The following is a 26,612-nucleotide window of genomic DNA, read 5'->3' on the forward strand; positions in this document are numbered from 1 at the left end:
CGCACGTCCGCTACACTACTTGGTGTACCGTTGGATGCCCCGCGTGGCTGGATTCAGTCCGAAACCATACATGATCTTCACTGCTTCTGATATCATCTGCGACACGTTTTTTGGATATTATTTTATATTTTTTTTCAATAATTTTTTTTTTTTTTTTTTTTTTTTTCCGTCTTTCTTTCCCTTGGACCGCCCATGGCTGCCCTTGCGACCTTGGTTCTCTGCCTCAACGGACAAGACTTCCAATCCCCCCTTGAGCCCATGAATCCGTGGTTCACCTATCCCAATTTGGGTGAAGATGGACCTCGTGTCTCCCCTTCCGTTCTCCAGCGAGGAGACCCTAGCAGCTGCCTGGTCATGCTAGCGTGGCGCCGCGTGGGGGCTCCGGGGGGCTCGACTCGGCTTTTCCACATCAACACACTCGGCGAGCGAGCGAGACGATAGTACGACACTCTCCCGATTCTACCCCAACTGGGAATTGAACAAAGGAAGCACACTTTGCCCCACATGACATGCGTTCTGCAGGCAGGGTAGGTCTGGGTATCTTTGTGAGATAGTGTTGCATTGCTCGGCCTGATATCATGTCAATATTGTATGTCAGTGGTACCTGACAACCACCACTGCATTACAGAGCATTGCCAGAGAGCGTCTTCGATGCAGATAAAATCAAGGTATTGCCCCCTTCCCATCCATTCGTCTCCTTCTCGTCTGTCAATATCACAAGTGAAGCTTTGCCACTACACCTTTTCCACCCGTCGAACACCAACCCTCCGACTCAACACAACGAGACCCGCGGAGCATATACCTCCCGTCAACCTGCTCCAGTCCCTTTCCATTTTCTGGTCACATTTGGCAGCATTCCGTGCTCCACCCCGGTTGTTCGTCGAGTCAACAAATCGTCCAGGTTCCCCTTTGAAGAAAAGAGCCAAGTGAGAACCCCTGCCTTGTCTGCTTGGAAAGAAGGCTACAATCGGTACCAATCGACCGACCAAATCTTCATCGGTCTTCGTTCCTTCCACCCGGTCTTCGTTGGCGGGAAAAGAAAAGGGTCAACGTCGTTGTCCAGCCCTCCTTTTACTCGGCTTTTTGCTCGACTGCTGTTCCCCCGCATTTACCCGTTGCCGCGCCACCTCCACCGGATCCTCTAGCAGAAAAACAGAACTGCCAAAAAGGCCCACGGCCCGTGAGAAAAAGGGGAAAGAGAGAGAGGCAGAGAGAGAGAGAGAGAGAAGTTCGCGTGTTGCTTCGAGAAAAGAAGAATCTCGTGCTTCCACCACCGAACCAGCGCCCCTCCCTCGCCTCTCGTGTCGACGACCACGCCGCCAACTACCTGACCAGCTCAGGTCCTCTCACCAAACAATCATCACCAGAAAGGCAGGATGGCAGAGAAACTCAGCGCCGTAAGACGCTGGTCAAAACGGCTGGCCGTCGAGGCCGAGCCCGGGCTCACCACAGCCCAATTGATGGTGCGAAACCTTGTCTCTTTGCCCTGATAATCACATGATAGACACTCGCTCTTCACTCGGTCTCATCGCATTCGCATTTGTTGGAATTGCCGCAGCCCAAGACTGACACTTGCCGTTTCTCTCACAACAGTTGACGAACCACGACCTGAAGCCCGTGGAGGCCGAGCGTCGAACATGGGGTGCTTGGAACTTTGTCGGCTTTTGGATTGCTGACTCGTTCAACATCAACACGTGGATGATTTCGTCGTCCATGATGGTGAACGGCCTGTCATGGTGGCAATCGTGGCTGTGTGTTTGGATCGGTTATGCCATCTCGGGCTGCTTCATCTGCTTGACCGGTCGCATTGGTGCTACTTATCACATTGGTTTCCCCGTCGCCAGCAGATCCTCCTTCGGCATCTGGGGTAGCTTTTGGCCTGTCCTCAACAGAGCTGCCATGGGTATGTGGCTTTTACTCTTTCCATCGTCTCGTGTTGATTTATACATAGCGAACCTTCTCATTTCATGAGTGCTCTTTGCTGACCTTGGTGGAAATAGCTTGTATATGGTATGGTGTTCAGGCTTATATCGGAGGTCACTGTGTGTATCTCATGATCCGATCCATCTGGAAGGCATGGGTAAGTGACTCCCTATATCAATCCTCTAACACCATGTCCATTCTAACTGTAAGGTTCAGGACCGTAACACGATTCCCAACACCTTCTCTCCGACATCAGGCACTACGACAGCCGACTTTGTCTCTTTCTTCATCTTCTGGCTCTGCTCATTGCCCGCCATCTGGTTCCCTGTCCACAAAATCCGCCATCTGTTTACCGTCAAGGCCTACTTTGTCCCCTCCGCCGCCATTGCCTTCATGATCTGGGCCATTGTCCGTGCCGGCGACATTGGCCCTATCATTCGCCAGCCATCTTCCCTGAAGGGCAGCGATCTTGCTTGGGAGTTTGTCAAGGGCATCATGACTTCGATCGCCAACTTTGCCACGCTCATCGTCAACGACCCGGACTTTTCTCGTTACGCCAGGAAGCCCAAAGACGCGCTCTGGCCCCAGCTCTTGACGATTCCTACGGGCTTCGCCATCACTTCGCTCATCGGTATCCTTGTCTCATCCTGTTCGTTTTCGATTTACGGCGAAGCTGTCTGGGATCCGCTCGAACTGCTGGAGAAATTTCTGGACGAAGGCAATTCGGCCGAGCGCTTCGGCGTCTTCGTCATCGCTTTCGCCTTCTCGCTCGCCCAGCTCGGTACCAACATTGCCGCCAACTCGGTATCCGCCGGCGCTGATCTGACTGCTTTGTTGCCTCGCTGGATCAACATTCGCCGTGGCGGTTATATTTGCGCGGCGGTCGGTCTGGCTATGAACCCCTGGACCCTCCTCAAGTCCAACAACCAGTTCACCACCTACCTTTCGGCCTATAGCGTATTCCTCTCCTCGATCGCCGGTGTCATTGTTTTCGACTACTATGTTGTTCGCCGCGGTTATCTCGAAGTCAAGGAACTCTACGATGGGCGCAAAACCGGACCCTACTATTACACCTGGGGTATCCACTGGCGCGCCTATGCCGCCTACATTGCCGGTATCTTGATCAACGTGGTCGGCTTTGCCGGAGCAGTTGGAAGGACAGTTCCGATTGGAGCCACCTACATTTACAACGTCAATTTCTTTGCCGGTTTTCTCGTCTCTGGTGGCGTTTACTCGCTTCTTTGCCACTTCTTCCCCGTCCCGGCCGTTAGCGACAAGTGGATGGAAGTTGGTGACGAGATTGAGGACCTCAGGGTTACGTATGACAGCGACGGCGCGACCGGAAGTGGTCATGAACTTTATGTTGATCCCATGGTTGGAAAGTCATACAAACTGGGCGCAGATGACAGCAAGATTGTCTGAGAAGGGCAGACATATCTTTAGACGGATGTAGTTCAGCGCACACTACTTATACGCTAGACACGCACTCACCAACACGGGAACGAAGTAATGCGGTTGGTCTTTATTTTTGCATAGACAAGGCTTCTTCCGGAGTACAGGTGACAGGCCAGGTTTGGTTTTGTTACCTCTGATAACTCGACTTTTTCTCGAGCCTTGGTGTTGGGACTGGAAATGCCACGTACGCGGACTAAGGCGCAATGATAGTAATTAGGGTAGGCTTAGAGAAGAGCGTGTTGTTTGATGTTTTGGTTAGGAATACCCGGTTGGCTACGGTTCACGACTTGATGAGTTACGAATAATGATAATGAAGATAATACGTGTTACACGTACATACGTTCCGTTCATACTTTGCGTTGTGTGTATATGTTGTATATGTTTGTTCATTGCGCGTGGTGATTATTTGTGTGTACTTTGATTTGTTTGTATGTTTGTCCCCTGTCTTTTAGCTCTTGTCCCCTTTGAAAAACATCGAAGTGGGATGTTCTAGAGTATCACTTGGGATATCATATAGGTATCACCGAATTCTTGCCCTTATCGGACACGAGTAGACTTCAAGATCAGACAGCAAGCTCTCAAAGATAAGCTCAGCCTCACATTGTGTCATGTCTACTTACCTACCTAGCGACCCTTCTTTGTCTAGCAATCATTACAGAAACTGTTTACTTTTCACTGGGGATTCGACAGGCGAGAACTGGGACTTGAACTGACGGTCAGCACGATAAACATGAAACAACCAGTAGTTGCTTCACCATTACCAAACTTCCATTCCCAGCTTTAAGCTATATGACAATCTTGCATGCAGATAACCAAAGGTGTCAGAAAGCCACTTCCCTATAAGAGGGTTGGGGTCAAAACTTGAACAAGTCTTTATTGTCGAGAAATTGTCGAGTGATCTCAAGGCAGCTAGGCAGCTCTTGGGGTATGTTTGGGGAAGGCACGTCTGGACTACTGACTTGCCTACAAAATGGAAGATTGGAGGGTGTGCGGCGATAACGCTCGTCGCCCAACATTTAACATCTACTGTTTCCATCTCATTCTATCTCTCTCATTCAGCTTTTGGGACATCTGTAGGAGCGCACTTTCTTCCCGTCCTTTTCATCAACTTGTTGGTTGGTTTGCATCGCCATTGTTATCACCATCTTCTTGCATCCTTGTCGCCCATTCAATGAGTGGGCTTCCATTTCCCATCACCACTCCCTTCTAGTATTTTTAAAGCTGCCCAACTCTCTCTTTTCACTTTTCCGCTACAATCTCACAATGAACTACACTTTTTTTTTTTTTTTTTTTTTTTTTTTTTTTTTTTTTCCTTTTCGCCGTCGCTCTTGTTACACCTCCGTCCCTCTCACCTGTTCTTGGCTTGACGCTGAGGGGTCGTCTCTCGAGTCTGAGATCTATGGTAGCATCGGCCCAAATGCATATAAATGGCGCGTCAGCCACTCAGGCAAGTGCAAGGTAAGTCACGTTTCTTCTGCGAGTTTATTTACAATGTCTGGTTTGCTTGACGATTCTCTCTCTTGTTGCGAGTTGAATGATTTATCATCTGTCCGTCAGTCTGTCTTGTTCTCTGTCCCGCCACAACCATATCATTCGCCCGCTTCTTCAACCAGAACTTTGTATCCATGGAACCCCAAGAACCCTCAGAGACGAAAGCACCTGAGACCAGTCCGCAGGATTATCCGTGGCGCAAATATTGTGATCTTTGCTGCGATATCAGTGAAGATGACACAAAAGTGCGCCCATATCAGCGGAAGCCATGGAAATACATGAGTCAGCAATGGAAGGATGTTGGACCTGCTGGTCCATTCTGCTTACTTTTGAACATTTTGTTGGCGCAGAAGAATTCTTGCATGCGCATGAGATCGGGTTTAGGGGAATCTATAATGGATGTGCAGAAATAGAGCTGTATCGACCCGGCAGCGGTCGACATCGAGAGCTTAATCTCCGATTCTTTACCGGGTCAGTTTATTTATGGTCTTACGAATCCCTTCGACCGAGCTCTACGCTTAGTTGGCCATGATTGTAATTGGATACCATGCGAGCAAGGCATCACAGAATATTTCACTGATGTCCACGCCTCCACATCTTTCAACTAACACTCACCAGATACAAGACCCCCCTACACGCCATGGACGGCGATGCTGAAACCCCTTTCTTCTATCGATGCCTCAATCCGAGCCAAGTCTCTTACATGGATAGCTAGGCAAATCAATGCCTGTTTGAAAGAACACGACACCTGCGAAGATACTTCGGTGTCGAATCTTCCGACCCGCGTTGTTGACGTCAACTATGCACCTCAAAGAGTGCGTATCATACCAACCAATGGGGCTAGTGGAACGTATATCACACTCAGTCATTTCTGGGGTGATCCGGGTCTTATGAATACCAAACTCACCGCTCATAATCTCGAAGAGTATATGAATGAGGGTATCTCGATTGAGGATCTCCCACGCACATTCCGGGATGCGGTCGAGTTGACCAAAGACCTTGGCGTCTCATATCTGTGGATCGACTCCTTGTGCATTGTTCAAGCAGATCCAAGTAAAGATATGGAAAGTCACACCAAGATGGTGAGAGAAGACTGGGAGCGAGAGTCCGCCTCCATGTGTACGATTTTTGCTGGTTCATACGTCACTCTGGGTGCAATGGTTTCTCCTGATTGCCAGGGAGGTCTCTTCGCTCCTGTCGAGCATCGTGTTATCAGTGCTGATACTCTGCCCGATGGTTCCCATTCCTATCTCTACGCAGAGGAACACCACAATCACAACGAGAAATATCTTCTCGAATCTCGTGCATGGGTTTATCAGGAGACCCTTGTGTCGTCACGCACTCTGTATTTCTTAGGTCGCGAGGCTATGTTGCTCTGTCGAGACTACCATTCATCCCAATGTGGCCGACGTGGCCTCGCTTCAGGGCCAAGCATGGATGGAGCAGGCAGACAGACTGCTTTCTTCAAACTCCCTGCGAGAGCTACCAAACATGGGGCTGGAACTCAGTTAGACACTTCAGTTTCACGGGTCAAAAACAAGTTTGATAAATCACTTCCATGGGCCAAATGGCAATTGCTGGTCGCTCGCTATGGCCACCAAACCGACATCAGTTTTGCGAGCGACAGACTCATAGCAATTGAGGGGCTTGCTGGATATTTGCAGCACATGAGGCCTGGCGAGCGCTACTTTGGGGGAGTTTGGTCGGGCTCATTTACCAAAGACCTGCTCTGGACAATAAGAATCCACGGCCACGAGCGACTGCGAGTTGGTCCAGATACCATCAAGACGAATCGGAGCAGCGAAAAGTGGCTTTTCCCGACATGGTCATGGGCCTCGCTGAGCGATGAGCGGCATCGTATCAATGTAAGATACATTGATTTCAGTGAGAGGGTGAACCTCTCCCTCCACGGCCCCGGATCAGACGAAGAGCAGCTCTACCAGGATAGCGCCTTCTTGTTACGTCCTGTCGGCGAGCCTTTTGCACAAAACAAGATAGCAAACGGACAACAAAAGCCTCAGCATCCCACCGAAAAGAGGCGCTATTACGAACTCAAAGTGGAAGGCATTCTCGTTCCAATCCCACGGTCACTGTTGTTTACAGGGGAGGTGGGAATGTTTCTCCCCAAAATCCACTGTAACTGGCGCCACTTCTGGTGTGACTTTGGGCTTCTCGCCTTCCACGACTGGTTTTGTAAAGAATATCCTGAAGGATCTGCTGAGCCAACGTTTTACTGTCTGCGTATGATGAACTACATAGGTCGGTCTGGACACTATATGGGCTTGGTGCTCCGTTGCGTGGACGAGGAAAACCAACTTTACGAAAGGCTTGGGGTCTGGGAACAGCGGTATGTCTTGAAAATGGGCGACCCTGAAGAGTTTCTGGACGAACACAGTTCCGCCAAGAAGAGGAATTGGAAGCCAAATTGGTGGCAAGAAGAAGGTGCGGAGGCTGAGCCGGAGCCCAGGGTCATAAGTTTGGTTTGAGTCTTGCTTCGTGAGAAGGGTTACTGATCCAAGTACATATTTCGTGCCTTTCCAGTGCGCATTCTTTCTATTTCAGGTCTCCGTGTTGTACTACTGTCTTGTTTCCTTTTCCCGTTGTTCTTTGCCTGTGATCGTTCTCTTTCTTCTTTCTTCTTCCTTCTTCCTTCTTTCTTCTTCCTTCTTCCTTCTTCCTTCTTCCTTCTTCCTTCTTCCTTCTTCCTTCTTCCTTCTTCCTTCTTCCTTTTCAGATAAAAGGCAGAACATTGTTCTGCGCGAGTACAATCGTTTGGTATCAAGAGTTTGATCCCCTGTGTAAGGACACTCAGGCTCAAGGGAAACACCACAGAAACATCGAGTACATGATATGAGCCACAACTTTGAACGTTGTAATAAATTCACATACAAGAGGTGGGTCGGGTCACTCAGTACATGTAGTGTTGGTAGGATCTTTGTAATATCAAGACCGGAGTTAGCCCGCGTTACAGACAAGAACATTGTCGATACTTCACTTAGGTAGTCAGTTATTAATGTTAGTGTTTGCCATGTTGACCTCTGGTACGACATAAGAACTTGAGGGAGCGTATTTTCAAAGAAGACCGGGGTAAAACCTATCCCGTCGAATAAAAGGAGACGACAAGTCAAGCCAAAAAGCACAACCTCAGTTGCTGTTATTGTAAGTGACGCTAGATAGTACGAATAAGACTTTAATGATCCGGGTCATATAATTTTACCATGAAAAATCCCTCATCTGACTTGTCCAACCCTGGCGGATGACCGTTTTTTCAGCACATTTAGCTTTGAATCTTGTTAAAGCCTTCAGGTACCTAGGTTGGGGAGAGCTATGCAACCACTTTGGCGCCATTTGATCAAGTTGGTATGACCTAGCTAGAGGTAGGAAGCTTGTAGGTCAAGGTGACTGAGGCGCTCATCGCTTGGTAACAGCAAAGAAGCAGAACATCATCCTCTCCAAGAGGAGTTTTCTTGAGGATACGGAGATTTTTTCGCAGGATAGCGGCCAGGCGATTATCCTCTCCAAAGTCCATCTCTGAATTGACGTTATTCAGAAGAGGCAACTCTTGGCCGTTATCCTGCCCCAGTGGTGCCTCTAGATTGCTGCTCTCTTCAGATGGCGCGTGTGAGATGTTGTTGTCGTCGTCCTCTCCCTCCTCGTCGTCGTCGGTGTCGTCTTCCGGGGGGTCAAAGCACATATACCGTACAACCTTCCTAGAAAGCCACTGCAGCCTCCCTTCCATCTTCGCGAACAGTTCAGCACCCTCCGGACAAAAATGGAACCTTGCATGCACCTTTCCATACGCCGACTCGTACCGTCTCCGCGCATACTCGCGGGATTCGTAACAGATATGGGCCAAGAGCGGCGGTTGGCAGCTGAAGAGCATAGTATTATAAACGATCCCCCTTCTGGGTTGTCCAAATGGGTACTTAGATACCAAGTCGTCTCTCTTACGGACATGCTCCTGGATGCCTGGAATGTCGCATCGGCATTTACAGGATATATTGGCTACAAAGATGTCGTCTTCTGCGATGAGCTCGTTCCATATCATATCGCGAATTTCGCGAGGTAGGGACCAGAATGTCACCCTACTAGTCTTGGTCGTAGTCCGCGTCATTGTCGTTATCGTCGTTATCGTCGTTGTCGTCGTTGTAGTCGGCGTCGTCGTTATAGTCAGCGTCATCTTAACTAACATCCCCGTACCCTGTCGCGGCTCATCTGGGTCAACCCCGGCGCTTGGTATAGGTGCGTCGACTAGTTGCTTTTATTAGTATTCTAAGATTAAGGACGTAAACAAATCCCTAACATTCTTTACGCGGACTGCTTCCGCTCGTTGGTTGATGATTTCAGCCATTATTACCGGCTTAGTACTTTCAGCCTCTGCTATTGGGGGACTGAATCAGAGTGCTCAGGAGGGATATCATCAAGCTGAATGATAAAGTTGAAGTGGATGACAGTAGGAACCGAGTAAAGAGATCAAGATGCGCGTGAGTTGGGGGGGGGGGGGGGGGGGGGGGGGAATTGGATAATAGCGTTTGAGGGGAGACCGCCGAAATCACGAAATGTGACAAAGCGTTGCTTCCGCCAACATGCGTCGGATACGGCAATGGCAGTTGGCTCAAAAGAGGAAAGAAAGACGGGAAAGAAGGGGGAAAGAATAAAGGGCGAACTCATCGGTCTTATTACGATTGACTGCATTCCCTCACAATCTTCACCGGTCGAAAATATTTTTCATGGAAAGATTTAGAATGAAGCTGCGAGGGGTAAAATGTGAGAACTCGCTCATCGCCCAAATGGGAATAGCGGAGACAAGGGCGGCAGTCCCCGCTGCAATCATGTCCCCCATTGATGCAACTTAGCTCGGGCACTATAGAGGACGGGTCGGAGTGTTTGCATTAAAAGGGACTTTTGCATAAAAGAAAGCAGGGGTCATTACTGCCAATGCCTTGAAGATGAGTACTTTTTGTAGGTCCAGCTTCTTGTATAGAAACAGAAAGCAAATAACAATTATGCATCTGTCCCAAAATGGGAGGAAGATGGATGTGGAAGAACAGAGACTGGGCTTTTCCTAACCGAGCTTGAGGAGAAACCAGAAACGTCGACAGAAACAACAAAAAAATATTACCGGGTCCAACGCAGTTCCTCGAGACGCGGGCGCCACCGGAGATCAATTGACGGAGGTGGAAAGGCCACAATAACCAGGCAATATGCTCATTTCTAGAGCTGGGTCAGAGGAGAAGTCGACCTCAGGGAAATCTTACACATTGGAGGTAAGTGCCGTGAACGTGAAGCCCGGTAAATGGGCGAGTGCAGCAAGACTTTCACTATACTGCTGGGAGTGAAAGGAGAATACGTATATCGGCATTGGGATCTGAAGTGAAATGATGAAGCTATAAAATAGAAAGGAAAGAGAAAAAGTGGGAATGTTAACGAATCAAAAGAGGGTGCAAAAAAACATACAACACCAGGGATTCGCTGGTCGTCACCGACCCAACTACTAGTCTGGCCCTCACTGGCTTATCTATGGGAGAGCGGACGGGATCCCGAGTTTTCCAGTGGGTATGGTCGTATGTAATAATATAACTTCATCTTACCACTTATAAGCTGACATCGAGGTCCCGGCGACATAAGAGTACAGTAATGTTTCCGCAGGTGTAAAAGATTCGGGCACTATAAGGAACAGCTTGCTCTCGCTAGTGCCTTACTTCCGTACAAGACTCGAAATTAGGACTACTAAAAAAAGCTTATACTTAGTAGGGCACTTGAAAAATAGTATTTGTATAAAGGAGAGTTTGCACTTGTGGGGGAAATTACTGTGCAAGCCCTTTTTTGCCTGTGGGTGGGCACGACATGACTCGTGAGCCACGAAAAAAAAACATCAACCTCGAAAAAGAGGTTTGACTCAACCCGAGCTCGGTTGATACAATGGTTATGACAAGAGTGGGATTCGAACCCACGCCCTTTCGGACCACGGATTTCCTTGAGGAGGATTAAGGGTTTACCTTAACGTGGCGCCTTAGACCGCTCGGCCATCTTGCCTGATGATGGTCTTGTGATCTCTGGACCAGCATATGTAGTCAGTGTTGTGACGGCTCACTTCTTATTGAAAGAAGGTCACCAACGCCAATGGAAGGTACAATTGAGATGTACATAAATCATGTCTGATCTGTGTCCGGCTGAATTCGCTGATTGCGATGAACCCCCATACAAGCTTGGTAGGCGTCGACATTGCTTCGACCCACCTCCTGATGAAGCTTTGGATAAAGACGCTTCGGGACTTGCGGGTAACTACTACTCATCAAACGCCCCAAGTCCCTCAACCATCCATTACCAAAACCCCCCACATCATGGGTATATATGAGACGGTTGATTCTCATAGAAGATAATCCCCAGGATGGTACCACAAGGACAAGATACCTGGGCATTTCTCATGTCGGACCATAAAGGCACTAGAAGGGAGTTGGCGGCGACGAGGGAACTGCAATGAAAGTGGGAAACGGCAACGCGGACAGACAATCAGGTTTGGCGAGTTTGTTTGCGTAGGATAAGGCTGTATTCTTGTTCAAATACCAAACCGGCAATGATGAAAAATACAACGTAGGGGTATCGTGTAACTCTGCCATGCTCTTGCAATATCCAATTATGCACCATATTCCTCCATCTCCCCCGATTTTGTGATGCTCAATTAACTCAAGGACGTAGACGCCCGACTCTCCAAGGCTCAACTGGATGCCGGGCAGCCAAGCGTGTCTGCGAGTGCTTTACTGACTTTTTCTCCGGATTGGACCTCTAGTCCCTGCCGGTGGGATGCCTGAAGAGCACATACCAGGCGTGGATGACGCCAGGGAACCAGGCCAGGATGGTTAGGAGGATGTTGATCCAAAAGTCAACCTTGAAGCCGCGGTCCAAGAAGACAGCCAGGGGCGGGATGAAGATGGCAAGAATGAAGAGGATGATGTCGGAAGCGCCGAAGCGTGTCTTAGTGACGGCGGGGGTGTTGGCTACCGACTTTTCGTTGCCATAGGTGCTTGCTGTAGTCGGGCGGTTGGTAGCTGGTGTTGTGCCGGCGGCGGCGGTAGTAACAGTTGTGGGATCGGCTTGAGGGTATGTTGTGCCCGCAGTAGCAGCAGTAGGGGCATCATAATGGGGCTTTTCTGTCGATGTGTTGGGGATCGAGGGAGGTGCCGCGTATGCTTGTGACATTGAGTTTTGCATCGTGAAGGCTTGGATGTGGGGTTTCGTAGGGTGCTCGGTTCAGTTCTTGATGTGAATATTAGATGGTGAGGTGACTTCGGTTCACGCAATCAGGATGGCGCGGTGGAAGAAAATTAGGTAGATGTTGATGTTGGTGTTGTGATTTCGGTTCGGTCAATACGAAAATATTCCTTGAATGGGGGGCTGACCTATTTCTACCTCCCCAGCAAGACTTGGATTCGTTGTCATTCAATGGAACCACTTCATTTTCCGTCATAATGGAAAGAACCGTGAGATCACCAGTCACCAGACCGAAAACTTCCCATCACTTCCGAGTGCGCGACGGTGAGCAAGTTCGAAAGAAGGCGTAACACGCACGACTGTTGTGGCGGATTAAGGGTCCAATGACGTCATGGGCAAAAACAACGGAACGACTGGGTCGATCCTTCCCGTCACGCCCGTCACCCCTCACGTCTTTTAGCTAGTATACATTCAGTCAATCGCCACGAACGAGCTTCTCATTCTGATAGTCTTCCTGTACGTTCCGACTAGTCAATGGAACATCTACACTCGAAGACGACAGGAAGCAATTGCAGAAGAAGTCTGCGTGATTGTCAGCGACGACCGACGAGCCTCTCGTGCCCTTTGTCACAACGGCAAAATCACCGAGACAGCGCGCTCTATTTAACTTGGCATCGATCATTTAAAGATACATTGGGCTCCAGCCACAAGCCATCCAATACGGTACTGCCCATACGGGAACGGTGGTCTGGAAGCCTAACTTTAAAACTCTCTTGACACGCATCTCGACGTGGTCACCATCTTAACCATCCAGGGATGTTCTCATAAGTATCTGAACTCGTACCATACCTACTCTCTTTTTGCTCCCCTTCCTCAACCTAATCAAACCAAGAAAGCCGAGCCCTAGCTTTCTCATTGACAGACAAGATGGCGCCTGGACCAAACCCCTCACTTCGGTCTCTCCCAAACATATCATCTACCGTCTGGCTGGCTATGGTTCTGTCATTTTTCAGTCATAGTGCCAATGCTAAACCCGCTCAGCCGCAAACTGTCGGGTATCTTGACCTCATCTTCTTCGTAGAAAGACTGCCAAATTGCACCGGCACCCAGATAATTTGCCCGACCCAGTTGCATTGCTCACTCCTTACAGTTCCCTACAGACGCTACCCAGATATCCGCTACAACACATGATGTGCAATCCTTCCAACCTTTGATGGAACCATGGCTTGTAGCCAGGCTCAATAGTGCGGTAGGGGCGGTTTAGTTGGCGCTTTATACGAGCATCAGGGACTGTTCGATTCATGGAGCAGGCTTCGGATATTATTACTATAGGTAAGTCGGAGCCGTCGACGAAAGGGGTGACTGCTGTGTACAGGCTCTGGGTTCAATGGTTGGGTGTTTCTGAGCATCTGCTGGCTTCGTCGCAATGTCTAACGCCTAATAACAACAGTTAGACCGTCACGGCATATCAAGACAGGACTAGAAAACCCGCCAGAGATTCCTGTATTACCTCCACAAAGCTTCCCTCATGTCCAGAAAGTACATTTCACCCGGCCACAATCGTCAATCCTTCGGATGATTCACCACACCGATTTGCCGTAAATCGCCTTACCACAACTTCTTGGCTTTGCTGTGTCCATCACGGAGCGTCAGCCTCGTCCTGCTTCAGCTGTTTGGCAAACCACTTTGACATTTAATGTAAGGATCGTTGGGACGATACCAACAGTACCGAAAATTGATGCAATCGCCGCTGCCCTACTGTAGTGCCCATATCAGCTACGATGCCGGTACGGAAAGAGCCTCAATCCATGAGTGGGATTTCCATTTCCGTCATGTATGTCCGCGCAACTCGCAACCTCATGTTCTCGCGGCATGCGTCTTCAGAGTACGTAGCGTAGATCTGGACAAGCACGGCCTTCGTTGGGTTCATTGTCGCAACCGGGCTGGGGACGAACGATAGAAACATAGTAAGTTAAGTAGTTCGAAATGTTGAGATACTGCACTTTCTGCATAATGAGATATTTGGACCAATTTCGAGTTGATTTGCACTAGATAGACCGGAGTGTCAGAGCCTCACTGGTGTTGAGCGCATCGACGCTGCCGGATAGGAAGTATTGGAAGCAGTTGGTGGGAGTGAACTCCTGGAGTTCTCTTCCACCTCTCAGTCACTGCTCGTATGCATTGTCTCACATCGAATTTCCATTAATGCGTGGCAGGGTCTGCAATTATACATTAGTGATCGTTCGCTTGCGAGAATTCCGTTTTGAGTCAATCGGTTTAGATCGGTTCACCGTGACAGACGTGAGGGAAAAGGAGACAAGCAAGAGAAAGCATGCTACGCCAGCAAATGTAAGTGCTCAACATGGGCGAAACAATCACATACGACCATACCCACTGGAAAACTCGGGATCCCGTCCGCTCTCCCATAGATAAGCCAGTGAGGGCCAGACTAGTAGTTGGGTCGGTGACGACCAGCGAATCCCTGGTGTTGTATGTCTTTTTTCGCATTTTTTCCTTTGCTCTACGTATATCTTCGGGTTGCATCCCTCCGTTCTGCTCACTCTTTTGCAGTAGACACGAGTGCATTGTCGTTCTGAATGAGAAGACATGTCCACAATCTGGAAAGTTGCGTTATCAATTCCACTTGAACGAGAGAGGTGCCGTTGTCAGGTAACACATGCACTTCCAGTAGTTGTTCTATAAAGACAAGTAAAAGAAGTAACAACGAACGGACTCGAAAATAAAAAGTACAAAGGTAGAAAGGTAGAAAGGAGCTTCACATAGTTCGGTTCTACTAAGACCTAACATATAAACCTAGGTAGCTTTTCTTCCCCTTTCGTGCTCTGACCGTTGATTAAAAGCAAAAATAGTTGCGATTGTTGTAACTCTAACGTTCATTCACGTATCGGAGAGGGGAAAACAAAAACAGACATGCACTCACACGATCTGCGACATGCTATTGACGAATGATTCAACTAGGAGTAGGTAGAACCGGGTTGCGCAAAAAAGAAAAAAAAAAAAGAAAATGCCCAATAACAGGATTGAACTGTTGACCTTCGCATGACTTGATATCTCGGAGAAGATATTAGTACGACGCTCTAACCAGCTGAGCTAATCGGGCAGTTGCTGGTTGTTGATAAGCGTTTGGAATTAGGAGTCTAAGAACGCATGACACCAATCGAAACGGGGTACTCCTTCTGCGTCGAAGTTCGCCGGCTGTGTAACTGTCACTCCCTTTTTCCTCCACGCTCAGACATAATAGTAAGGGTGAACATTCATTCAAGAGATTCATGACTGTTGAAATAATTAGAATCTAGTGATGCAGGAGTGAAAGATGGTTGGTTGCGAGGAACGTATTGCGAGGGTTGATTCAGCGAGCCTACAAGTGCTCAGACCATGCAGTCTCGCTGCCGACCATGTCTCCTAAGTCGAACTAGTCTTTTGTCACAGATCACTGTAGAGCCCTCAAAAGAGGAGTTCCCGGATTGCTCTAAGCATTATTTGGGAAGAATTAGGCTGGTGATTGTCCCTGAGAAGAGCTGAGCTCAACGGTGATGGGAGAGTGAAACCCTGTTCAACTGGACGACTGAGGATCTGAGAAGAAGCCATTTTGTATGCATGTGCGGTCATTGGCGTGTGTGTGTCGGTTAACCATAGATTAATCGTGGATTTGGCCTTGAAGCAAGGCCTGGTGGAGTAAAGTAAAAACGAGTTTCATAATAAGGCCAAATGGAAAAGCATCGTGATACTTAGTACATATGATAATTTTTAGACTGATTCAGCAGTAATAACATACATGGTTACTCGGGTACATCGATCCAAGAAGGAGGTTGGAAGGCCATTGGAACAAGAATGGACAGTCATTTCACATTAGCAGGAAACTACCCATCTATTACGTTCCGAAACTCGATACACTGAGCACTTGCGTGTACGTCGAGTGAGAGAACTCGTGTCAACCACATGATTGAGCATGGTGCATGGATGACTGAACTTCAGTCGGTTGCGAGATTCATCGAGGCTGTGTATGCTCGATTTGCTGGATCCGTGGCTGAGATTTCTGCCTCATCAGATCCTCGCCTTCCCATCAGTCCAGATTGCTGCAGTGTTGCTGGGCGGCAGGCGCAAGTCGGTTTTTTCCCGGAAGCGGCAAAGGTCACGGTCCCCGGTCCCCGCCGTGATGCATTCCCCGCACTCGCTGGATATCTGTGTTGACCGCACCTGCCACATACACCCGGACACAACAGCATCTCTCAACTAAACCCACCTAGGAACCAGCAAAAATTACCCGTTTGCTGAAAGCATCGGGATCCACGGAGCGTCCGACACTTACTCTAATCACTCTCTGCCACTCAACCAAGTCAGTCCTACTCCTTGGCCGTGGGGATCGAGGCATATGGCGAGTTCTCGATCGCCTTATCGGTATGCTGCCGTTTTTTTTTCCCCTTTCACATCCACAATCACCACTGACATGAGATTAGGGTATATCCTGGCTAACGTCTATCAAAACCAGACCATGGTTGTTTACCTTGATCACATATACCGTACATACCGACTAATCCATCCCGTCATATCTCCCGCAACGTCGCTCAAAGCCCAGCCTGCCGGTCACTGGGCTTTTACATCATAAGATCCGAACAATACGATATCTTTTTCGTCGTAAAATACATGACCGCATTATGCACCAATTGGAGGCCCTGGAGAAACCCCTTGGGGGATTCGGCTGGCGCGGAAAACTCCCGTTTCTTCGGCAGTGAGTGCCTAGCTTCCTGGTCGTACGGTAACGCACCGAAGACAGGGGTTTTACCGTCCAAGTCCCAGACCTAGCCTCTCGACAACCAATAGTTTGACAACCAGACTCAACGAGCGGATGAAGTAGGCAACAAAACATCAGAACCACTCCTAAGGTTTGTTGTCCTTTGCCGCCTTCTCGCTCCCTTTACCGGCATTCTCCTTGGCTGCCTTTTCTTTAGCTGCCTTCGCCTCCTCTTCTTCCTTTTTCCTCCTGTCTTCTTCTTCTTTCTTCTTACGATCGTCCTCTTCCTTCTTTTTGCGCTCCTCTTCCTCCTTCTTTCGCTGTTCCTCACGCTCCTTTTCTTTCCGTTCCTTCTCGGCGAGAATGCTCTTCTGTTCGGGTTCCGAAAGTTTTCCCCAAGCGGCAACGTTTTCGTCCCCTATATGACATGTCAGCTGGAATTGTCGGGAAAAAAAAATCTGGGGATATAAACTCCAGCTTACACTTCTTGACACATTCGTCAACCCAGTTACACTGTTCGACCTCACCGTATGCCGGGTGTTTATATCTCGGGTGTCGGCTGGGCCAATTCGAGGCGTGGTAGTGGTGCTTTACCAGGGCGGCGCGCGCGTCATGGTTGCCCGAGTTGGAATGGCCCTGGCCAGCAGCAAAGGCCTCAACCGTCAAGACCAAAACGCGGCTCACAAGCTTGGATTCCCCCAGATCGTGAAACGTATCCCAGGTGATAGGTTTACCCGGATTCTCGTTGGCATCGTTCATCTCGGCGATGATGGCGTTGGTGAAGGCTGAGGGGCCTGTTCCGCTGATGATCTGGTCAAAATCGAGCTTGACTTCGGCAAGCGGCACACCTTGCTCTTTAGCAACCCCGTTCAGCCAGGTCATTATTTGCTCAATCAGCCTCATCATGACTGGCAGTTGCGGCTTGCACATGAATGTCCACTGACAAAACGAGCGCGACTTGGGTCCAAGAATGGGATGGTCCTTCCAGTCGGGCTCGTCGATTTCGACGCCAATGACCATATCAATATCAGCCATGTCGTATCGCTCTGGCACAAATTTCGAAAGCGGCTTGAGGGCTTCAACATCGATGTCGGCATATAGACCGCCCTCGGCGTACATGACTAGGTATCGCAAGAGATCGGCCTTGACAATTGCAGCCTTGACGCTTCGGTAAAAGTTGACGATATCGGGTCGGTTGAATCCGTCGGGGCCGAAATGCCACTCGACGTATTGCATGTCATTGCTGTCGGTCAGAACTTCGTATCGGTATGAGGGGTTCTGTCCCACCCAGGACCGCGCGGTGTCGAGATCGCGTTGCTCAAACGCAAGCGGGTTGACTTTCCAAGTCTGCCATATCTTTCGCGGGAACTCGGTGCGCGTGTACTTGGGAATATTATGCTTGGTCGCGACGTGAGGGAGAACGAACGTTGTGTCTTGGACACCTGAGTGAAAGAGTGTTACGTTCAAAAGGAAAAGGACGAAAACGACAACCGCGATGTAAAGAGGTGCGCCGCGCCGAAATTGGGTCGGCAAACGATTTCGGAATTGCGCCGTTGTGGCAGCCAACTTGGGAGAGCCCAACGGCGATACCAACTTGGCGATCATCACGGGCAGGTGCACCAGACTGCAGCCCTTGAAGCGAGTGGCATCAACTGTGAGGAAACGCGACGATGATAGCGGCGAGAGTTGGCGAGTAGAGGATGGGAGCGAGTGAATCAAGGACCAAAGTCGCGAGAGGAGGGAAGGGAGAACAAAAAAGTGGCGCCCTCAGGGTTGATGATGGACCGATGAAGATGCGGAGGAGGAACAAAAGGCCGAAGACATCACCAATTCTCTTTCCCCCCGCCGGGTCCCTGTTTGGCTATCAAGCTTATCACTTGCCCGGTCGCGCGTCTGTTGCAAAGATCACCCTGGGAATGCCTCAATGTCGCGGTGATTTGTTCCCTCGAGGAAGCCAGATTGACAGGGGCGTGCCTGCCAGCCACCAATCATCCGGCAAGCAAACCACTCTTCCATCCCAAGTCCTACATCGTAAAATGGTGCGGACGAGAAGGAATTGAATTTCGAAGAGGGTTTCGGTTCTGGACCGATCATTGTCCCGTAATCGACCAGTCACAGTGGATAGAGGTCGTCCCAGGTTCTTCCCCGGTTCTTCCCCGACAAGGGAAATCCACTGATTCTGCAAAGACTGATTGCCAACATCAAGACAAGCAATCCCGACCATTGAGCAAAACCCCTGGTCGCGACCTGTGGATTGGACGAAATGTTTGGGTAAATGGGGGTACGGGAATTCGATATCAGATGCTGTGGCAGAGACAAACTTGGAGGCGCGAACGGCGTAAAATCAGGACGCATATTCCATTCCTTATCATATCCCGCAAGCGATCCGAGCGGTGTTATGGGTCATGCATTTCAACAGAATGGTGACCGGGGCTGAAGTAGTATGATGAACATGGGAATGAATATGCGTTAGATTGGATTGGCTGTGCACTTTGGGGTTAGTGATAGTGGCTGCTGGAGGATGTGACTGAGACAATTTCCTGTCCGAGAAGATGCAACCCACCAATGTCGTAGTGTACATTCTGTAGGACCAGTCTGTGGCCTAGAGCTCACCATCTGCTGCTGTCACCTAACAAGGGCAGGCTTCGAGACTCAAGATGGAGGCAGGAAAAAAGGTCGCCATCGGCCACTGGCCCGTGCCGTCAACAAGACCATTACGCTGCATTCCAAGAGACTTCCTCCCTTGGCTGTACGCTTGCAATCGTTGCAGAGCCGTATGCCGGCAGTGAGACCCGTCTACTCGGGATCACCGCGTCAGAAAGAGGCCTCGACTTTCCTCCCCAGTAGCGCGATTGGAGGACGGGTTTTCCATGTTTGTGTCCTGCATCCAATGATCAGCTCGGATTCGACTTGCCTTGCTAAGCCCTATGATGAAATTGCTTACATTACAGTCGGGTATAGGACCGTGCTTTTAAGTTCAACTTTTCAGCGCATGAGAACCCATTTCGCCAACCGTTCGCCCCTCATCCTCTTACGATTCCATTAAATCGCCCTCACATTATCCGTGGGGCGTGTCGGTTTATATGAATGATCGATTGATAACGTTCGGCATCGTGCCAATAGGTAGTGTGATGACTTGCGCGTGAGTTTCATCCATGCAACAGGTGTCGTCGAGCTATGCGATGATTAACCCGCGGGCGTGCCTGGCCTGGCCCCCGCTCTGCCCCCTGCCCCTCCCGCTAGCGCTACGCACTAACACCCGCCCCCCCTGAGGTTCCAACTTGAAGTAACTCCAGTTTTCTCGTGCGCGTCCCACATCGCAACGTCGGTGACTTTTTCATCCTCCTTGTATCACTTTCATCTTTTTTCATCTTTATTTTTCCTCTTGTCCTCTTTTTTTTTTTTTTTTTTTTTCCCCTTCTTTACAATCTCTTTGGTCGCCTAACATCCATCTTGCAGTTTGACAAGCACGTGCCGTCGCGTTTTCAAGACCTTGTCCCGCGCTCCAGTAAATGACGGCCTCAGGGCGCCTGATAAGACGATTATTGGCACATTCCCCTTGTGGTTAGCTGGGCGTTCAGTGCGACGCGACATGCTGGCACGAAAGGAAATATCTAAAGCGGTTGATCTGAGGAACTAAATCGCCAGCGCGGTAGCTTCCCTTTCACTATGTATGGTACCCGATGGACACAATCTTCGTTCACCAAGTTGGAGTGCCTTGCGTTGTTACCGTGCAAGTGCCCGGAACGTGAGGATATAGCAATGAGCTGCGCATCACCACTCTGTCGCTCGGCCGTCTCAATCATGCACCAGCCGAAATAACGTGAAGAGAATCGGACACTCATTAAGTTCAAAGCCATTACGCTCACAAGGAACCAACCGCCCATAGTCCAGTTATCCTTTCTACCCCCGCAAGTCGAGACACCATTCCTAGACACACCTCACCTTTATATTAGGAATATTTCAAGTGTTATAGTCATGCAAGTCTCATGGCACCACTTCGAGCACATACTTCTGAGAGAACCCAAAGAATATGGAAATAAGATACAGTCTAGCACACTGCTAGGCTCTAACCAAGCGAGCCGGGCTATTTCAGGCTGTTGGAGTAAGAGCCAAGTGCCCCACGCGGAGGCGGAGCCACTAAACCTCGCTTATCCAGGCCTTGTTAGCACTTTATTCCAACGTCGACGTCGTCGTCGCCGATTCTTGAGAACAGTTATTGAGGTTCAGATCGTCAGCTCAGCAGTCAAGCGTGAAAGGGCTATATTGTCCACGTTCTTAATGAGGATCAAAGCACCTCCAGTAACAGATATGGGGTCTGAGGATTTTTTTCATCTTGTAGGTCTTGACGAGTGCCTCATGCATATATGGGCCCTGACCGGCCGATCAAGGGCAAGAAAGGTCGCTTCTTCGTCTTCAGTCAAGTTCGATTCTCATTCAAATGGAATCATGGTCTACTGCAAATGATCATCATCGTTCTAGGTCTATAACCGGTTCGTTTGTGCACATTAGGTATCTAACCCGTTCTTTCTCGTTCATCTTGTTCCTAATAATAGTTCAGCATAAAGGTCATCCACACACACTTGTTCTTTTCACAACACGGTGGTAGTTACGAAACCTGACAATAAGTGCGACAAGGACGCACGGAATAAACAGGGTGAAAGATATAACAAAAAGTACAGATCAGGAGAAGAGCCAAAAAGAAAAAAAAATCAGCCCAACGTGGGACTCGAACCCACAGCCTCAAGATTAGAAGTCTTGCGCGCTACCGATTGCGCCAGCCGGGCGCTGATATGTTAGTGCAGTTTTGAATTTTGCGGCCTATACCTGTGGGACTAATTTTGCTTGGTTGTGGCTTAAGGATGGCAAATTCCTTTGTACATGATCCGTTTTTCACGAAAATGCTCTTTATTATGCGCAACAGAACAACCATATGTCAGTAATAGATAAAGAAGTCTGTAAGGCCTACATAGCTAGCCTGATTGTCAAGTTGTTTCTGGGAGATTGTGTCGCTCACACTCCCACCTACAGTCGGAGTTGGTGTACTGAGATTTGACACCAAATTGTACAGCCCAAACACTCGCAAGCGATCGACGAAGAAAATTGAAATGAAAGGGTGAATTCCGTCGTGCTAATCTGTCATCGTTAAATTTACATCCCAATATTGTTATATAACCCAAATTCCAGAAACCGACGAAAAGTTGGGTTACGTCTGTCGGTCTTACTGAAAACTTCAGTACACAGCCAGTATGCCGTGGTCACTCAGTGATGCCGCTTGACTTATGTCAACATAAGAACTATTTGTGGGCAGAAAGGAGCTGATATAACCACTTCTACTTTATTGCCACCCTAAGTTCACCTCTCACGAATAAGAAATGACTTATTTCTGCGGTCGTCAGCGGCCTCGGCACTTTTGAACAGGAGCTGACTGTGCATGAAAACCAGCTTTGAGCCTGGTTAGAAATTTGAGACATTCTCTGGCGGATGGGTGGGTACTAGGGAAATCTGTGTTCATCGTCAAGTTTCCCGAGATGAGACCTCAGCTGAGGTTGTATTCGGGAATCCTGGCCGTGTTGATGGGAATCAGATGCAGGCAGCGTTCAAAGGTGATAGGTCCCAGATGCGAGGCGACATAAATGTTACTTTGCCAGTGCATAGCGTCTATATTCTTCCATCCGCTACATAACAAGATCGCAGAGGAAGTCAATGTACTCTAACTACAAACATCCATCTTGGTCCCGTTTCACACAGGAGAGAGGCCAACCTGTTCCCATCCTCTGCGTATTCGATATTCAGCCACGATAGGTACCTTATATAGCCCGTGTATCTTTTCGCCGCGAATAGTATTCCAACAGAAGTGCTTCTCTTTTTCTTGCGTGTGCTATGTACCATTTAGTCGGGCGGGGAGTGGTTGGGTGGAACTGAAAAAATAGGGGACCAAGGGCCAAAAACCATTCCCACGATGCATGTCACCTATCATGTGTTTAAATTGCAGGTCCAAAATCCAGTACGTAGTGCTCAGAAACCAGACGTGGGCGATTCTTGACTTCGGGACGTTTACCCCCCTGTACTGCTTGGTGTGCAGGGGAGAGACAGCTCGGTAGTAAGAGCCGAGGCTCTGGGGTCCCGCATTGCGTGTACGCAGTAGATCGCCTCGCTTCGTTCGCTTCCAGGTTGTTTTCTTCGATGACGACTACCGATCGTAAATCGACACTTTCGTTACCTCCGCCAGATCCGGGTATTGGGTTTGAAGAAGAACGTCATCTTTGAGTGCTTGGTGTGTTACATTGCTCCGTTTCTGTTTTCCTTCGACGCAATCAGCAAAGCGAGTTAGCCATCACATCGAAGCAGCAGTCAAGTGACAAGCAGACATTGCCGAGACGGAGCAGACGAGAGCTACGGTATATGCAACTTACACAACGAATGCGACATCTCGAGCCCTTTGGTGGTAACCGATCTTACTTGGGAGTGGGACTGGAGCTGAAGCTCGAAATACTCACGGCCTGTGACGGGACTGAAAGGATCGGAAATATTTCTTTTGCCTTGGGCACAGCCTCTGGGGGTGGCGATGACGCCGAGCCGCTGTTAGGAACCTCAAGCCAGACACCGGTGCCGGTACCTTGTCCGTGATCTATTGCGTTTCTTCTGGCAGCGTGGTTGCTGTAATGGCTGCGGGACGGACTGCGCCGACCGTGATAGGCGGCTCCTTGAGGAGCAGCAGTAGCGGAATTAAGGCCGGGCACGGAGGAGCCAATGGACGGCCAGTTGGTTCGAGCCGAGTCAAATACTCCAGTGTTAGGAGAGGCCGAAGGCTCTGAATGTGCCAGGGACACAAGACGGTGGCTTCTGACGGATGTGGGATCCCAGCTTGCCCCGGAGTCCCGGTTGAAACGTTTCGAATCGTCTGGGTGGTCATTCGCTGTGATGTGGGCTGGAGCTTTGTGAGCTTGTTCTGGCTTCTTGAGAACTGCCGGAATGACCGATTGCTGAGGTTTGAGAGCCAAGGGAGTTTGATGCTGTTTCTCCAGTCGATCCTCCTCAGTCTCAGCGGGCTTGATCCAGCCACGCTTTTCCAGGGAAGCCCAGCATCGTTTCAATGTCTGCTGGTTCAGGCGACGATTGATATAGAAGACCAAAAATCCAAGGCCAATGACCCCGGCGATAACGAGAATACTGGTTTTACCATGTTCCTCAAGCTCCGGTGAACCCATTTTTGGCAATCGTTGAATTGACTGGATCGGAGAGGATGATTTCCGCTCGTCGAGTCCTTTTTCAATTATTCATCCATTTTCCCTCTAGTATAGTGTCCTTGGTTAGAACCATTTTTTCGAGCAGACTGGGAAGAACGCATGCTCAATGCACTCATGACCTTGCTAACAGACATTACTTGACCGTAGATACGAGCTGCGGTCGTTACGGGAATCAGATATCGGACATGAAGCACTCGCGCTTGGCTGCGTCTGCCTCCAGTGGTGTTTTGCCGCTGTTGCTGCCATGTTTTGTGTCGGCAGAATGAAGAAGTCCGTGCCTCAGCCAGTAGATAGAACATTGATCCTCGAGGTCCACGTCCGGATACTTTTAGCTCCGAGATAGAGATGAGATTTCGGCCTTGTCACCCGCAAGCCATAATTACGGAAGAAGCGGAGGAGAAGAGGACGACGAGCAGCACCTGGCGGCCTTCAAGGTTCTCAGAGTGGTCTGTGCACAGAAAGAATTTCTTGCCTGCCGGCTGCTCCCACGACGCCAAGGCCACCACCATCACCATCACCATCATCACCATCACCGCGCGGCAACTGTGCCCTTCAACCTTACAGAAAGAGGCTCGAGAGAGGATGGAGGATGCAGACCCGCGAACCCGGTGCGAGTGAGCGGCATTGGAGGCATTGACTGCAATCTTGAGATATTGCTCTCTTACCGCCATTTCGGTTTGCTCGTCGTCAGCGTTTATCCACTACTATTTCAAGTCGGACCAGGGGGCAACGCATATCCGGAAGACATAATGATACGTACCTTCTGAATCCACCCACACACCTCTAATCTCGGAGAGCGCCGCCTAGGCGGCAGCACCGCCCCAGTGGAGGCAAATAAAAAAAAACAATAATATAAATTCCATTTTTTATCCTAAATTCTTAAAAAATATTAAAGTATCGCAGCAGAAACGCATCAAACCAAACATTAAAGGGTAATAATACAATACAATAGTATAATACTAATATTCAATATACTATAATAAAAATTAAATTATATATAAATATACTATTTATAAAGAAATTTCTATTATTTATTTTAAATTTACCGTTACTTTTATTGAATTATCAATATTACAATATAGTAAATTTCTCAGCAGTACAAAATCAATAGTATAGCAGTAGTTAAATCACTCGGCGAAAAAAAAAATATAATATACAAAGATTAAATAAATTAATTTACTTCTTAAATACGTTTTTTCAAAGGTTCTTTTACTAAATAATATTAAAAGAAACTACTACCGCAAACATCACAAATATTACTATTAATATTATTAAAATAGATCTTGCAATTAATTATAATTAAATTCTTTAACTATAGGATATTAAAATCGACCTTATAGACCTCCCTCCTAATTTTTTTAATAATATTTTATTCGATCGAATATTATTAACCTTCGAAAAGAATTAAGAAGAGCTACTACTATTAATAGATTAAAATAACTTTATTAGTAGTAATAGTGCTAAATTTACTTAAATTTTATTAAACCCTAATATTAAAAGGGAGGGTAAAGCTATTTTTAAATTATAAAAGAAAAATAATAATTTAAATACTAAAAAATAATTTCTATTTTAAAATTAATCGAACTACCTGCTAAGCCCAATACTAAACCTAACGTTAAACCCAATATTAAACCCAATATTAAACCCGCCGAGCCTATTAAACCCACTACTCCCGTTAAACCCGCTACTCCTACTAAACCCGCTACTCCTATTACTCCTACTACTCCCGCTACTCCTATTAAACCTATTAAATCCGCTACTCCTATTAAACCTACTACTCCTGCTAAACCCGCTACTCCTACCGAGCCTACTAAACCTATTAAGCTTATTACCCCTATTAAACCTATTACTCCAATTCTTCCTACCGAACCCGATAATCCTTTTAATACTCTACCAAATCTTACCAAATACTAAATAACTTTCTTTCTATATAATAAGAGAATAAACTATACTACGGAGGAATAGGCTCGTTATATACTATTTTTTAATATAATTTTTACCCCCGCTTAAAAAGGGTATAAACGACTATTTCCCAATCTATTTAGTACAATAGAAATTAATATTCAAACTTTTGCTTATTAACTATATAGTAATAATAAATATTATAAGTAAGGAGGTACTAAAGTACGGGCGAAACCAACCTATATTGGAATTTAATATTTAAAAAACATTCGTAAAATAATATTTCTAAATAAATTAATAAACTTTCAACCATCTACTATACCCTGTACTTCTAAAACCCCTAGGTTAAACAACTCTTCCTATAACTATACTCTAACATTTCTAAATAAAAATAAAATTCTAAAGAATATCCGGACGTACATTACTAAAAAAACTAATCGTAGCTTACTTACTACTACCCTCTTTACTTAATTATATAATAGCTATAATCGAAATATAAAACGTAAAAAGGTATTACACAAAACAGACGGACGCTAGCTTACTAGGCAAAATATTATTAATACGGGCCGTACATAGTAGAAGAAGCATTCTAACCTATAGCGAATATTAAGCAACAATTTTACTAA

The 26,612-nt window shown here is 47.9% G+C and overlaps 9 protein-coding genes and 3 non-coding genes across 12 annotated transcripts; 2 read left to right on the forward strand and 10 right to left on the reverse strand.

Annotated features, from left to right (window-relative positions):
* The first annotated feature begins 1,153 nt into the window (after nucleotides 1-1,153).
* On the forward strand, nucleotides 1,154-3,723 carry B0T23DRAFT_247683 (uracil permease). The gene is made up of 4 exons (XM_062834154.1): nucleotides 1,154-1,463; nucleotides 1,594-1,903; nucleotides 2,001-2,080; nucleotides 2,140-3,723. The coding sequence occupies exons 1-4, from the start codon at nucleotides 1,377-1,379 to the stop codon at nucleotides 3,343-3,345; spliced, it is 1,683 nt and encodes a 560-aa protein (XP_062688933.1). The 5' UTR covers nucleotides 1,154-1,376; the 3' UTR covers nucleotides 3,346-3,723.
* Nucleotides 3,724-5,262: 1,539 nt separating this feature from the next.
* B0T23DRAFT_247729 (uncharacterized protein) lies at nucleotides 5,263-7,400 on the forward strand. Its single transcript, XM_062834156.1, has 2 exons — nucleotides 5,263-5,340; nucleotides 5,488-7,400. Exon 2 carries the CDS (start codon nucleotides 5,520-5,522, stop codon nucleotides 7,353-7,355), a length of 1,836 nt encoding a protein of 611 aa, XP_062688934.1. The 5' UTR covers nucleotides 5,263-5,340; nucleotides 5,488-5,519; the 3' UTR covers nucleotides 7,356-7,400.
* On the reverse strand, nucleotides 7,401-8,078 carry B0T23DRAFT_247719 (uncharacterized protein). The gene has a single exon (XM_062834155.1). The coding sequence runs from the start codon at nucleotides 7,917-7,919 to the stop codon at nucleotides 7,446-7,448; it is 474 nt and encodes a 157-aa protein (XP_062688935.1). The 5' UTR covers nucleotides 7,920-8,078; the 3' UTR covers nucleotides 7,401-7,445.
* B0T23DRAFT_389696 (uncharacterized protein) lies at nucleotides 8,006-9,362 on the reverse strand (the record flags this gene model as incomplete). Its single annotated transcript, XM_062837824.1, has 1 exon — nucleotides 8,006-9,362. A coding segment is annotated over exon 1 (821 nt), but the record flags the coding sequence as incomplete, so codon positions are not given.
* A 1,436-nt stretch (nucleotides 9,363-10,798) lies between these two features.
* On the reverse strand, nucleotides 10,799-10,905 carry B0T23DRAFT_t369. Its single transcript has one exon. It is a non-coding gene; the product is annotated as a tRNA-Leu (tRNA).
* A 310-nt stretch (nucleotides 10,906-11,215) lies between these two features.
* B0T23DRAFT_389698 (uncharacterized protein) lies at nucleotides 11,216-12,406 on the reverse strand. The gene is made up of 2 exons (XM_062837825.1): nucleotides 12,270-12,406; nucleotides 11,216-12,126 (listed from the first exon to the last, which is right to left on the reverse strand). The coding sequence occupies exon 2, from the start codon at nucleotides 12,079-12,081 to the stop codon at nucleotides 11,656-11,658; it is 426 nt and encodes a 141-aa protein (XP_062688937.1). The 5' UTR covers nucleotides 12,082-12,126; nucleotides 12,270-12,406; the 3' UTR covers nucleotides 11,216-11,655.
* A 1,952-nt stretch (nucleotides 12,407-14,358) lies between these two features.
* On the reverse strand, nucleotides 14,359-15,499 carry B0T23DRAFT_408225 (uncharacterized protein; the record flags this gene model as incomplete). The annotated part of the gene is made up of 2 exons (XM_062839275.1): nucleotides 14,359-14,577; nucleotides 15,497-15,499. 2 exons carry the CDS (start codon nucleotides 15,497-15,499, stop codon nucleotides 14,359-14,361), a joined length of 222 nt encoding a protein of 73 aa, XP_062688938.1.
* On the reverse strand, nucleotides 15,108-15,202 carry B0T23DRAFT_t368. Its single transcript has one exon. It is a non-coding gene; the product is annotated as a tRNA-Ile (tRNA).
* A 1,345-nt stretch (nucleotides 15,500-16,844) lies between the features above and the next one.
* B0T23DRAFT_247777 (nucleotide-diphospho-sugar transferase) lies at nucleotides 16,845-18,597 on the reverse strand. The gene is made up of 2 exons (XM_062834157.1): nucleotides 17,317-18,597; nucleotides 16,845-17,252 (listed from the first exon to the last, which is right to left on the reverse strand). Exons 1-2 carry the CDS (start codon nucleotides 18,437-18,439, stop codon nucleotides 16,981-16,983), a joined length of 1,395 nt encoding a protein of 464 aa, XP_062688939.1. The 5' UTR covers nucleotides 18,440-18,597; the 3' UTR covers nucleotides 16,845-16,980.
* Nucleotides 18,598-21,548: 2,951 nt separating this feature from the next.
* B0T23DRAFT_t367 lies at nucleotides 21,549-21,621 on the reverse strand. The gene has a single exon. It is a non-coding gene; the product is annotated as a tRNA-Arg (tRNA).
* Nucleotides 21,622-22,537: 916 nt separating this feature from the next.
* Nucleotides 22,538-22,726, reverse strand: B0T23DRAFT_326348 (uncharacterized protein; the record flags this gene model as incomplete). The annotated part of the gene is made up of 1 exon (XM_062835555.1): nucleotides 22,538-22,726. One exon carries the CDS (start codon nucleotides 22,724-22,726, stop codon nucleotides 22,538-22,540), a length of 189 nt encoding a protein of 62 aa, XP_062688940.1.
* A 224-nt stretch (nucleotides 22,727-22,950) lies between these two features.
* B0T23DRAFT_247823 (uncharacterized protein) lies at nucleotides 22,951-24,451 on the reverse strand. The gene is made up of 3 exons (XM_062834158.1): nucleotides 24,217-24,451; nucleotides 23,251-24,129; nucleotides 22,951-23,132 (listed from the first exon to the last, which is right to left on the reverse strand). The coding sequence occupies exon 2, from the start codon at nucleotides 24,043-24,045 to the stop codon at nucleotides 23,293-23,295; it is 753 nt and encodes a 250-aa protein (XP_062688941.1). The 5' UTR covers nucleotides 24,046-24,129; nucleotides 24,217-24,451; the 3' UTR covers nucleotides 22,951-23,132; nucleotides 23,251-23,292.
* Between the last annotated feature and the right edge of the window lie 2,161 nt (nucleotides 24,452-26,612).

The sequence above is a fragment of the Neurospora hispaniola genome (genome assembly GCF_033458365.1).
Source record: "Neurospora hispaniola strain FGSC 10403 chromosome Unknown B0T23scaffold_9, whole genome shotgun sequence".
Classification (NCBI taxonomy): domain Eukaryota; kingdom Fungi; phylum Ascomycota; class Sordariomycetes; order Sordariales; family Sordariaceae; genus Neurospora; species Neurospora hispaniola.